Genomic DNA, 13,944 nt, shown 5'->3' with positions numbered 1-13,944 from the left:
GCTCCGCTCTGCAGCCACACTGCTGCTCCGCTCTGCAGCCACACTGCTGCTCTGCTCTGCAGCCACACTGCTGCTCCGCTCTGCAGCCACACTGCTGCTCCGCTCCTCCTCGCTCACGGCCAGCCTTTCACAGCCCGCTAGCCCCCCTGCGCCCGGACACCGATGGCCGACGGTGCCGAGGTCTCCCAACACGTGGAGATCGCGCCACCCTCCCAGTCCTGCCCAGCGTGGCCTCCTCCCAGTTCCACTCCGTCTTCTCTTCCCGATCCCTTCCGGTTCTCTCCCTAAATCCTCTCCCCCAACGTGACCCTAACTCCTCCCTCTCCTCACGTGACCCAGACTCCGCCCCCCTCAATCCTTGCTCGCATTACACGACCCCCCCCCCTGATGAAAAACCCAGCCGTCCCCGGCTCCAACAGAACAAAATAATGCGAGCAACTTTCAACCATCGGGCATCACCGGACAACAGAGATTATAACAAGACGATAACAAAGAACAACAAGAACAACAATCAACGAAAGGAAAGGGATTTGGAATGTGTGCGGGTCGTCGGCCCGTCCCGAACGAGCGGCGGCCCCCCCACAGACCGAGAACGCGACGGGGTTTTAAGAGCGACGGGATTAGAACCGCCCGCCGCTGTTGGAGGCCCGTCAACGCCATGGTCCCGTTCCCCAGAGAGACCCGAGTCCGGGGTCTCCCGCAACCGTGTCTGTGGTGGGGTTGGAGGGGCAGCGGGGTCAAGTGTCCCCGTCGCCGTGGCAGGCCCACCCACAGCAGGATTCGCTGCATCCCCCTGTGTCACGGCCGGTTCGTCTGTAGAAGGCACGACAGGCGCGCTTGCAGGGTCAACAGGCAAAGGCAGAGGTGCGTCGGATGCAACAGACACCGGCAAGGCAATATCAGGAGATGACGCATCCGTCAGCGGGGCCACGTAGGATTTCAACCGAGACGTATGGACGTACCAGCGCCGCGATCCGAACCGAACACGCGCGGACTGCGGGTTAGGAACCTCAATAAGCTTAACCGGCCCCTGCCATGGTTTGTGCAGCTTAGGGGAGGTCCCCGCCCGCACCTGCGGGCAGTGCAGCCAGGCCATGTCCCCCACTCGCCAGGGGCATTTCCCATTCGAGCGCCAAGCGCAACGTTCGTTCCGGGCCTGGGTCTTGGCAGTAGCCAATCGGGCCCCCTCCCGTGCCACGGTGACGCGTCGAACAGTGTTTTGAATGTACTCGGGGAGAGGCTTAACAGGACCCTTCGCCCCCGTACCCAGCTGTACATCCACCGGCGGCACATTCTCGCGGCCGTACATTAGAAAAAATGGAGAATACCCTGTCGACGCATAAGGCGTCATCCGATACGCGGAGAGTACCCCAGGGATATGCAAATCCCAATCAGCTTGTTTCTCGTTAACCGTGTGACATAGCATGGCCGACAGCGTCCGATTAAGCCGTTCCACCATGCCATCCATCTGCGGGTGGTAGGGAGACGTACGAACCTTCTTGGTTCCTAGAGCAGCGCACACTTCCGCCAACAATTTAGAAGAAAAATTTCGTCCTTGATCCGTGAGCAGCCTTTCCGGCGCCCCTTTGTCCATTACATATCCAAACAGGAAGGCGTCCGTGATAGACGCCGCCGACTGGTCAGGTAAGAGCCAAGCCATCGGCCAGCGGGAAAGATATTCCACCCCGACCAGCAAAAATGTATTGCCCCTAGCGGATGGCGGGAAGGGTCCCAAAATATCCAACGCCACAAACTCGTTAATCCGAGACACCTGTATAAACTGCACTGGTGGCACATATGGGTTTTTAGGCGGCTTCCGCGGGGCACACTCAGGACACACCTGAATGTGTCCGACGACATCCGTCGTCATGCCGTGCCAGAAGTAGTCTCGCTGCAACGTCAACAAGGTTTTCTGCACCCCGAGATGTAATAGAGTGTCGCAGTGCAGAGTCCGAATCAATTCGTACCGTAACGACGACGGTACTACCAGACGCCAGCGATCGTGCAACCCCTCCCTCCACATCAGCAACCCATCCCGGAGAGCAGCCCCCAGCGTCCCACCGGACAGCAGTCCCCCCGTTCCCTTCGCAGCCCGACTCCGTAAGGCCCCCAGCGAGTCATCAAGCAACTGCTCGCGAATCCATACCGAGCGCGGCAGGTTCAGAACCCCATCGGCCGGTCCCGGGCATACGGGAGCCTCGGGCACCTCGACAGCTGACACAACAGGCCGAAGGGGGTTGCTGAACCGGCGTACACCTATTCGTACCCGAAGCGCAAGCGCAAGGGGACCCCTGCGGCAACCTGGAGAGCGCGTCCGCATTCGCGTGACGGGACCCCTTCCGGTACTGAATTTCGAAGGAAAATTCCTGCAGGGTTTCCAACCATCGTGCCAGTTGGCCAGATGGTTGGTCAACTCTCAGGGCATATTGCAAAGCCGCATGGTGGAGAAAGTGGACAATAGCCAATAGTTCGCGGCGAGTAACGCAGTAGCGGGTCTCTGCCGGAGACAGCACGCGGCTACCGTAGGCAACCACGCGTTCCACGCTGCCCTTGGACTGTGACCGAACGGCCCCGATCCCAGTGTCACTAGCGTCCGTATCCAGAATAAAAGGGCGATCAAAATCCGGATAGTCCAATGTCGGCGCCGTCACCAAACGATCACGTAGGCCTTCAAACGCCGCTTCCTCCGGCGGTCCCCAGCTGAACCTCCAGCCCTTCCCCGTAAGGAGGTGCAAGGGCCTAGCGATCGTAGCAATGTTCGGAACGAACCTGTGATAATATGAAGCGAACCCAAGGAAGCGACGTACGTCCCCCACCGAGGCCGGGGTTGGCCAGTTGCGAACGCACGCTGTCTTCTCTGGGTCCGTGGCCACCCCGTCCACACTGACTATGTGTCCCAAATAGCGCACAGATCGTTGCAGTAGGTGACACTTTTTGGGTTTAAATTTCAAATTGGCGGAGCGCATCCTAGCAAACACCGCTTCCAATCTCTGTAGATATTCTTCAAACGTGCGGCTAAAGACGATAACATCGTCTAAATATATCAAACATGTCTCCCACTGCAGACCCGTTAACACCAGCTCCATCAACCGCTGAAAAGTGGCGGGGGCAGCATTCAAGCCCATTGGAAGACAATTAAACTGAAATAAGCCCTGCGGTGTACGGAAAGCCGTCTTTTCCCTCGAGGACTCATCCAGGGGAAGCTGCCAGAATGCCGAGGAGAGATCAAGCGTAGAAAAAAATTTCGCCCCGGACAAGGCATCGAGGGAATCATCCATACGCGGCAGGGGGTAGGCGTCTGCCACGGACACTTTGTTTAATTTGCGAAAATCGACACAAAATCGCAATTTCCCATCCTTTTTTTTACAAGGACCACCGGCGCGCCCCACGGACTGTTAGACGGGGAAATTATGTCAGCAGCCAGCATATCCTCCACTGCGCCGCGAACATGATCCCGCTCCGTCGGGCTCAACCGATGCGGGTTCATCCGAATCGGAGCGGCATCCCCCGTATCAATGTGGTGGGAGAGCAAGGAGGTGCGTCCCAAATCAAAATCATCCGAGCTGAAAACGTCGGAATAGCTTAGCAAGAGCGCGCGAAGCGCGGACCGTTGTTCCCCAGTCAGGGATGAGTTTTCCCCGCACAACTCGGCAACCCACCGATCATCCTGCCCCGTGGGGGCCGAAACCCCCCCTACCAGGTCCCGGCGGCCCCGGTCGTCATGGGCCGTGAAAGCAATCGTGGCATGAGCCAAAACCGTTCCGGCCGGTACGCTAACATTATCCGCACTCCCATTCAGCACTTGTAAAAACGGAGGCTGACCCGGCCGGACAATCGTCTGTGCCCTGACCAGCGCCGAGCTGCCCGTTATAGCCGTGGACGGCGATAACAAAACACCCGCCGCTCCCTCAACGCCAGGCACTGGTTTCCAATACCTCAACAGAATAAGCATCTGCGAACCAGGTGGAATATCAACAGATACCTCGGACAGCGCCTGCACCTGGCAGACAGGGGCAGAGTCGCCCCAGGGCGACGGCAAGAACGAAATTTTCCGACCCCCTGGCAATTCAATGCAATTTTGATTCACCCTTATTTCAATGGGCATTCTTGCCAGGAAATCAGTCCCCAACAAACAGGGCACCGCGAGGGACCTGGAAATCAATACGGTCCCTGAAGCCGACACCTCCCCAATCGATATATTGGCGTCCACCTGGCCCACAATGCCCATACTTCCCCCGTTCGCCGCTATGCAAGAGTCATAAACCGGTCGCACCCTTCCCGACGGAATACCTAAGAGATGAAAAATGACGTCTGAGATAAGTCCACCAAAATGCACACCTCGACCCCCTGAATAGAACCAGGCACAATGGACGACCCAGTAGCGGCCGCAACCACCCTCCGTGCCAATTTCCGCCACTGCGTCAGCGAGCGACACGGGTCGATCGGCGGCCCCCCCTTGTTAATGACACACGGACCGCACGGCGATGGTGATGCATGAGGTGACAGGCCTTGCCGGGTGTCTGATGCGCACCGACTTGCCTGTCCTGGATGGTCCTTTCGCGTCACGTCCGTGGCAGAGGCCTCCAGCTGGGGTGGCCCCGGGATGCGAGCCCAACAATCCCTGGCGAAGTGGCCCTTACTGCCGCAGCGGAAACACTCCAAGTCGTTTCAGCGCGCAGCACCCCCTCTGTCCTGACGCTCCCGCGTCGGCGGCCCGGAGCGCACCCCCGCTCCCCCTCGAGCAGGCCACTGGGCGGACGCGGCCGTCAACTCCTGCGGACCCCTGTCGTCAGGAACGTAGACAGCCTTCTTGGGGTCCCACCCTGTAGCACCGCCTTCGACAATGGGGCCCCCCGTCCAAGCCGACACCTGTTTCCACCGTCGAAGGTTAAATTGGGCATCCAAGCACTTAGCCGCAACACGGGACGTCAACTTATCATGGCCGCACACCGGCATGGGAATCCCCAAGTCCCTAAATAACTCCAGCATCTTGGCCAATATGAGGGGTTCCAACAAATCAGGCTCTGTTTTAGGATACGCAGCCATAGCTAGTTCCAGAACGGTGCCTCGGAATGCCACCGGCGATTCTTCCGGCCCCCGTTGCCGCTGTACGAATCTGCGATGAGCATCGTCCGGAGGCTCATACGCGTCCGCCATTTCCTCAAAGACCCCCTGTAGCGTCCTCTTCTTTTCAGCCTTGATGGAGCGGAAGAACCTGACGGACTCGTCGTCGAGAAGTGTTGGCAAGACTTCCAGGGCCTCCGCGTCCGTCCATTTGGCGGATCGTACAGCCGCTTGAAAACGGCAGGCGAACGCGCTCCAATCTCCGCTGATGTAGAACTCTTTAACAGTTGTTAGATGATGGCTGCGGGTCCTTGCTCCGCCGTCCTCCGTCGATGGTGACTCGTGCGGCAGCGACAAGATGGCGTCACTCCGCAACGTGTTCAAGATGGCGGCTCCCCGCGGTGGAGGGCGTAAGATGGCGGCTTCCCGCCGTTCCTCCTTGGCCACGCCCAAGATGGCGGCTTTGTGCCGCGTGGTGGAGAGGGCTGACGGCGTCGGCAAGGCCCCGGCCCGCTGTTCGCCGCTGGGCCTCTCCGAAGTCGTCGCCGGCGTCACGAGGTCGCACAACTGCGCCAACACCGCTTTCAGTGCCTCCAGTTGGGCCGCCACCTGTCGCCATCCTTCGTTGGCGTCCACTTGCGCGGATGGACCCACCGAAGCGGCAACGTCCTGCACCCCCGGACCGTCGCTCGTCCCTGCGTCGCTTCCCCCCTCCATCGTCGGTAGCGCCACCGCTGGAGGGAGGTCGTCTCCAGAAGATGTTGCAGAAGATGGTGCAGGGACGTTCTTTCTTCTGAGCTGTTTTGATATGCCGTTTCACTTCTGACACCAGTGTAATTAAGGACTATTTCACAGTGTCGATCTCCGTTGTCCTTTATTTGGGTTCGTGTAAATCTCGCTCCCACGGCGTCCTCGCTCAGGCCCGCGTCTCCTCCGTCGAGCACTCCGCAGCCACACTGCTGCTCCGCCCTGCAGCCACCCTGCTGCTCCGCTCTGCAGCCACACTGCTGCTCCGCTCTGCAGCCACACTGCTGCTCCGCTCTGGAGCCACACTACTGCTCCGCTCCTCCTCGCTCACAGCCAGCCTTCCACAGCCCGCTAGCCCCCCTGCGCCCGGGCACACCGATGGCCGACGGTGCCGAGGTCTCCCAACACGTGGCGATCGAACCACCCTCCCAGTCCTGCCCAGCGTGGCCTCCTCCTGGTTCCACTCCGTCTTCTCTTCCCGATCCCTTCCGGTTCTTTCCCTAAATCCTCTCCCCCACGTGACCCTAACTCCTCCCTCTCCTCACGTGACGCAGACTCCACCCCCCTCAATCCTTGCTCGCATTACATATAGATAATGATCAATAATAGAAGACAGGGGATAACCAATTCCTGCTCCTTGCTTTTGCATGTAAAAATCTCCTTTCTAGAGAAAATGTGTTATTTAAGTAGAGTTGAGGCAATTGTGGATTTTTTGTTATTAAGAAGAGCATTGAGCATGTTAATTGACCCACTAATTGGGACCTTGATGAACACAGGCATTTAAAAAACAGAACAAATTCTCATTTTACTCACGCGATCTGACCATTTTTTTTTTAATGAATTATAGTATTGGTCGCAAAAGCCTACGTGTTAATTTTCATCTATAAGTAAAACATATGTAATACACGAATATAGCATACCTTGCAGTTGGGTGGTATTTCCGCATTGAGAACAGCATACAATCTGTTACATATTTCAGTCAGAGAGCCTTGCTTTTCTTGGAAATATAGTTTCTGGATAGCATTTACCAGATCAGTCTTACTGCTATAGTCTGCAGTTACGAGCAGTTGCAACAGCAGTGCAAGAAAGCCACCTGGAGTTTGTGCCGTTGGCAAGTTCTGCATAAACACACAACACACAACTTGTAAAGGCGGGTTTGCAATCTGTACCACTGATTAACCAGAATACATTCACATGTTTAACGTAGGATAGAACTAGGAGAGCATAGTAAGAATCGAGATTTTAAGTTTTCGTGACTGCAGGGATCCATACTCGTTGGTTCTTTCGGTAAAGTCACGTAGGTATAAAATAAAATAAAAAATCACGACGTTACGGGCGCAACACAAGCGTCCGTCATCAGGTGGGACAACACAGCAAGAAACAATTGCTGAAGTGGGCAAAAGAGGTGCTTGTATCAAGAGGTTATATAGGCAAGAGAGGGGGGCGGAGCCAGGGAGGAGAGATAGAGAGGGTGGGAGTGTGGGGCAGGGGGAAGGGTGTGCTGAAAGCTCCGGGACGAGCAGGACAAAAAAATGCCGGGGCTGGGAAGTAAGCGGGGCTGGGGGTAGGAGGCTGTAGAAGACTAGAGATGCGGATACGACAGTAATCTATAAAGCAGTTAAGGTTTTACCTGGTTAATAACATCCTTCCAATGATTGTTCAATTTGTATCCATATTCTCGGTTGAAGTTATGACTATGTTTATATATCTTATTTTATTTTATACCTACGTGACTTTACCGAAGTTGGTATTATTGCCTTCAGTCAGTGGTAGATGGACAAAGGGCCGGTTGAATCCTCATATCTGTGAAAAACTTATAATAGGAAGATGTGGTGTGAGGTGCCACAGTGTAGTGTTGTGGCATAGTGTAGTATTGTAGTGTCTGACAGACTACACTAAAGATGTAAGTCTCAGATACGAAAATTCACATAAGGCCGAGATTGGCAGAAAAGTTTAATGAACAAAAGCATGTGTGGTAAAATAATTATCAACAAACATATATACAAGAATATGGGCAGTCCCCGGGTTGCAAAAGACCCGACTTACAGAAATCCTACCTAACAGAAATGCTCCCATAAAATAATCATGTTAAATAAAATTAATATGCGGAAATGTTTTCCTTAGTTGTGTAAGCGAAAGTAGTGCAGCGCGGTGAGGTTGCAGATGAATAGCGCAAAGCGAGGGGTAGCATTACATAATCCTTTTCCTTTTGCAGAATTACGTAATTTTAGTTGGAAATGCTTATGATTATATTTTTTTCGCCATGTTTCTATTGCTAGTTTCATTCATTTTACGTTTATTTCATGAGTTATTTACTGTATATACTTTATTTAACACAGTCACACTTCGATTGCTTATGGTCTCAGCCAACAGCGATCAGAGAAGTCTAGGCTTAGCCCAATGCACGATAAGCGAACATTCCAAACAATTAACCAGAGACATATAGACAGACATATAAGCAGACAGATAACACAGAGATACATAGAGAGAGAACAAACATAGGCACACAGAGAAACCACGCCTCTGTGTCGAGGCCTTATATAAAGGCCTCGACACAGAGGCGTGGTTTCTGTCTGCTTATATGTCTGTTTATATGTCTCTGGTTCTGTGTTTTATCTCTCTCTCAAATTTAGCATTCTCAGGAAGAACGTAATCAACCAGGTAGGGTGTTGACTGTTATGTTATCCGACTCTCTGTTGTATTACATTACATTTCTAAGTATACTAGATTTGTGTTTCTATTTCATTTATACCTGATGATGATTGCTTGTGTTGCAATCGAAACGTCGTATGCTAGTATTTAATTTATTATTTTATCTTTATACGTGACTTTACCGAAAGAACCAAAGAGTAATTCCTGCAGTCACGAAAGCTCCAAATTAGGTTTAATTATGGGTAGTTTTAGAGTAGATATTCTATTGAATTAAAGAATTATAGGAAGTGCAGAGCATATGAACCTTATGGCGGTACCCCGGGGTACCATAGTACCTCCGCTCTCGCATAATGTCCGTGATGCAATCATTTTTAGTCTGTTGATGGTCGGCGATGCGGCAATCGACTCATATCGATGAGCTGTACACGATGCACGATGGTGCATACGAGCGTTCAGGGTTTCAGCGCAATCATCCTCGCTGCGTTTCGACATCGTGGAGTAGCACTGATTTCGGATTGATTGGTACCCCAGTCGCGGAGTTAAGTACACTCCTTGAAAAAATAGTGTCCCAGAAATAAAATATTTAATTGCCTCGGCCATTTTGTATTATTTGGTACCCCGGGGTACCGCCATAAGGATCATATGTACAGCAATACGATGCAGATAGCGATAGAAAATGGACGACAGTGTGATACAGTACTGAGAGAAAACTAACTATTTCTGGTAATGGAATGTTATCTTGATTTTGGGAGGAAATTGTTCAGTTTCTGACATACAAAAAATTTGGGTTACGGATTGTTCTCGGGGACCTAACCCTTCCGTAACCCGGGGACTGCCTATATCCCGGTTTACGTAAGGGGTGCGTTCCTGAAAGTTGCGATGACGAATATCAAAACGACGTAAATCAAAGCCAAAGTAGTCTGCACCCGATGAGCGATAAACATCCTAGACGTGCCCACAACATTACATTTACCCCTTTTGGCGTCCTCTGGTCTAACACCGTTAGAGGCAAGGCTCAAAAGAAAGCTGTCTCTGGTGTGGACCAATCAGTTTCAAGGACAATTGTGGTGCCACAGCAACGGAACAACTCCGCCGGCGCTGCTATCCCCTCGTACCCCTCCACACGAACGCACGCGCACCCCCACTAAACACACACATGCACCCACGTAGGGTCTCGTGGGGGGGTCACCTGGTACCATGGGTTTTTACCCGAGGGGCCCCTAGCGAGGATGTCCCACGGTTTCCCAGTGCCAGGAGATTGGCCGACCTCCCCCCAGGCTGAATTACATTGCGGCCCCCGTGAATTAGCTTAGAATTGTATGGGCACGACGAAGCTCACCGGGCAAACCACAATGAAAACACTCACAGCACAGGGAGATGGGGCCTCAGGGACAAACACCCAGCGAGCAGCGCATAAGAGGAGGTGGGAGGGAAATTCCTGAGCCGACTGAAGCTAAATCTCCACCAGACGGCCACCCCGACCAGGCCAGGTGTGGCGTAGGTGGGGAGGGCGGGTGCGTAACCAATGGGTGAAGGCACACTGGAGGGTATCGATCCAGGTAAGGGCGGGGCATCGGTTGAAAATCGAAAGGTAGGCGCCCGATTGGCCCTGCAGGGGAACACCACGTAACCCTGGATTTTTGGATTCGGAGGAGACAAAGGGAGGGAAGGGAAAAACGTTAGTCAGTGCTCCTGCAGCCGTTGAGCCACCCGGTCGGACTCCCAGCCGCTCGCAGCGTCCAAGGGACGCTGGCGAGTGCAGCTACGACTCGACCCCAGGCAGAAACATCTCATACCCTCGTCCCTCCGACTCCCACCACGTCCGTGCGACACTGTGAGTACGTGCGCGAGGTGAGAAGTAGAGCAAGGGTACACCCAGGGATTGAATAAGGATAGGCTAGGAGCTGCTCGCTGAGAATTCTGCTCCGGGCCACGCAGGGTGCTTTCTTTTCTTCAGGCGCGCCATTAATAAACTTTAGCACAGAGGATCCGTGTGGTGTTATTTCTGTGGGTGTGGGGAAAGTGTCGGCGTAGTGTGTAATTCAAGCGTGTGTGTGTGGGGCAGCGCGGGTAGTAATTCATTAACGGCTCCCGTGTCCGTGCAGCCACGTGATTAATAGGGCAAGGGAGGGGTGAGTTAAAACCTGTTCGCGTGCGTGTTTACACAGCGCGTTTTACGCAGTTTGTTTACGTAGCGATGATCGCATCAACGGTGGGGCGCACGTAAATTGTCATCAATACAGCCGTCATTTTGCCCGCATGCCTGTGTGTGTGCTTACACTCCAGCCGCAGCGGCGCATATTCGTACGGCTATTTTTAGCGCGAGCCGTGGTGAGCAACCTGCACGGGCACGTGCGTGCACGCAGCCACCTCCACGTTAGTGGTGGTGTAAGTGGGGAGTGTGTGGGATAACTCCAGGCGGTGGGGAGCCAGCCACTAGCCATGTCTCTCAGAGAGGACGCTGGTGCGGGGAGGCCGATCACCCGATCAGCGGCAGCCGTAAACGTTTTTGAGGGTTGCAGCGATTTCAGATCTTGCTACGTCTGCAGCGATGTGACCCAGGCCCTTGAGAGCCACATCTACTTGGGCAATAATATCATTAAGTTCTATTTCTGATGGTCTGAAATCCGTTTTAGCTAAAGGACTAAACTTTGCAGTCACACCTAGACACATACCATTTCGGATCTTAACTGATTGTGTTCACGTTTACGGTGACTTTCAGACCACAGTCCACTCACTGGCATTGACTATATATCTTTTATTCTCCGTAGGGAATGGATTCTTTGCTCCGCCGCAAGTCTCCTACCACCACTCTCCCATTGACATATTTCGTTGCTTCCTCTTAGTACCTTTCACGCGACGGTCAATGGTATAGTGTATAGCAGATTGTATAATAATAAATAGTATAAAAGTGTAATGTTTAATATAATGTATAAGGTAATATATAGTATCGTAATTGTATAGTGAATATACAGCAGTGTGGTATACAGTAGGGTGGGTAGAATAATACATAGTGTAATATTACAATGTATAGTCTAAGGTATAGGGTGGTGTATAGTAATGCAGTATATGATTTAATGTTGAGTTTGTCTATGGCAGTATATAGTACGGGGTAGACCCGTGTGATGTAAGAGAAAAAAGTTTAGCTGGAGGCATATTATCTTTTTTGCGACATAGAATTGTAATGTATGACTTACTGTTAGTAGCTCAGCTTATTGGAGAGTATATTTAGTATATTAATGATACTGATGTAGTTTATATTTTAGTTTATTTACGTGGTGGTTTAGCTGCTGCAGCTCCTTACTATTAAAATTCCTTCCCTCTATTACTGCTAACTCTACTCCCTCCCTTTGATGCTGCTAATCCTGCATACTGCATAATGCACGGGCATAATATGACTTTGACCCCCCCACCTCCTACGCATTCCACAAGTAGTGACTAATCCCATATTTGCATTTCCCAAAAAAATGCTAAATTCCTCTTGATATGCAAATTCATTTGTCAAGGCGCCCCTTCCCCCCTCCAACCCAGCTTAAATATACGCTGCCAAGCCTGGTGGTGCCCATTCAGACGCTGTCTTTCCGACAGACCTGTTCTTCACCTGAGGACGGTTGCTTGCGTTGTGGCCGAAACGTCGTGAGAATTATTTTATGTTTTATTTTTATTATTTTATAAGAAGATGAATCCCTGCAGTCACGAAAGCTTTAAATCGAAATTTAAACTCTCTCTGCTTAGTTTAATCCTGACAATTCTCAATACTGACAGCACTTGTGTGCATCACTTGACGTGTTTGCGTGCTTCACCAATTCTCCCCCTCGCACCCACGAGCTGGAGGGGCAGGGTTCCCTCCGCCAATCACCGCTGCCTAGGGGCACCACAGTGGCGAAATGTTATCTCCCTCGCCTGGTATGCAGGAGGTCGTGGGTGTCATCACCACCCTGATGCCTGTATATTTTGAGTTTGCATGTTCCACCGTGGTCGTGTGGATTTTTATCCGGAGTTCTCCAGTTTTGCCCTCTACATTTGTAACATTCGCTTGAGTATTTGGCTGTTATATATATTCTCACGTGTGATAATATGCTACTTTGATTAGTTATCATGTGTGGCCAGGTTGCCTCTTAAAAAAAGCTAATAGCTCAGTGGGGTTTACCTGGTAAATAAAATAGTTGGGTTTAGCTTACATTTAGCAGCATTGTGAGCCGGGATCTCGTCCCTAATGGTTCACCTTTGTGGTGGGTGGGAGAAGGTAGTCTTCTGAATACCCACCTCTTACGTGTTTCGTGTCACCTTAAATAAAACTAACACCATCATATAGGCGAGATAGACATCGTTTAATTGAATCCACAACTAACTATGAAAGGACTCTCAAGACCTAATTTTTACTTTTCCAGAAAACTAAAGGAAAATCAATATTGATGTTGTCGCCTTACAGGAGGTGCACGTAGAGTACAGCACGCAGATGGCAAGTTACAGAGTCAATGGTCACTGCCTTTTTGCTGCCATCTACCACCCTAAAATAGCCTAGCCGCCTTCATCAGACAAGGCCTAAATGACTATTATGCTTTCAAGTCCACCACCACCAACACAATAACTGTCACAGTTGGTCACGTGACGTTCATCAACGTATATAAGCCCCCAAATAAGAAATGGCCATCAACACCACAATTGCAGCAGCCACTCACCTGGCTATAGACTAGGGTGACTTCTATAGCCACCACACAACGAGGTTTCTCAGACAACAAGGAAACCGGAGAGACGGTTGAGTAATGGTCGTTGGCATAAAGCACATTCCTTATACATACGACTCAAAACAGCTGGGCACATTTCACTCAAGAAAAAATAAAAAGGACTCTAACCCATCACAAAGACAAGAATGGACAGCTACCACTACTTGCTTCACAAACAATTACACGCAATTTCCCAAAGGGCCAACGCAGACAGATAGTCACACACATTGGATTATTGATACTGTTCATAACTTCAAAACCATGGCTGCGTTGGAACTTTCGGAAGGCCAAATAGCCAGGCTGTGAAACAGAAACCAAAGTATATCTGGAAAAACTGAAACGACAGCCTGAACACTTAAAAAATTCATACAAATTCTGACTTCTGCCACAAAAAAATACATCCAGAGGATAGCTATACACCAAGATAGCAACCAGAAACAGAAGAACTCTTGAAAGAGTTAATCATAACTGGTGACTTAGATAAGGGCACCACATTGCTGGGGTCCCTGAACTCTGCATGAAGAAAATGTTAAAAAGAAGTTGTCACTGCAGACTTGCGCTTCACTCAATCCAGCCGTAAATCCTAGCAGCTCCTCTGGAACCTAAGTGCCTTAAAACCAACAGAGCAAAAACCACAGCGAATGCTGAGGCTTCCCGCATCCTTTGCTGTTTAAAGACACCATTATTTGACAAGTTCAAGCTCACTAAAGACTGCTGCAGAGACAACTTCCATTAAGTCAACTACCAAAAGCTA

The 13,944-nt window shown here is 51.3% G+C and overlaps 1 protein-coding gene across 6 annotated transcripts in view; it reads right to left on the bottom strand.

Annotated features, from left to right (window-relative positions):
* The window catches only part of WDR97 (WD repeat domain 97), a 65,856-nt gene that overhangs the window by 28,833 nt on the left and 23,079 nt on the right, over positions 1 to 13,944 (bottom strand). For 5 of the 6 annotated variants that reach the window (XR_013586165.1, XM_078602190.1, XM_078602186.1 and 2 more), the window contains one exon: positions 6,732 to 6,929. Coding sequence is in view for 4 of the 6 variants with exons in the window: in XM_078602186.1 (XP_078458312.1) it covers positions 6,732 to 6,929 (198 nt within the window). In the remaining 2 variants the exon portion in view is untranslated. Of the gene's footprint in view, positions 1 to 6,731; positions 6,930 to 9,829; positions 10,096 to 13,944 lie in introns of all 6 variants that reach the window. The other variant, XM_078602189.1, reaches the window with a different exon arrangement.

The sequence above is a fragment of the Lampetra planeri genome, chromosome 17 (genome assembly GCF_965212315.1).
Source record: "Lampetra planeri chromosome 17, kcLamPlan1.2.h2, whole genome shotgun sequence".
Lineage (NCBI taxonomy): Eukaryota > Metazoa > Chordata > Hyperoartia > Petromyzontiformes > Petromyzontidae > Lampetra > Lampetra planeri.
The sequence above is the reverse complement of the archived record's forward strand: the minus strand, read 5'-3'. Positions and strand labels throughout refer to the sequence as shown.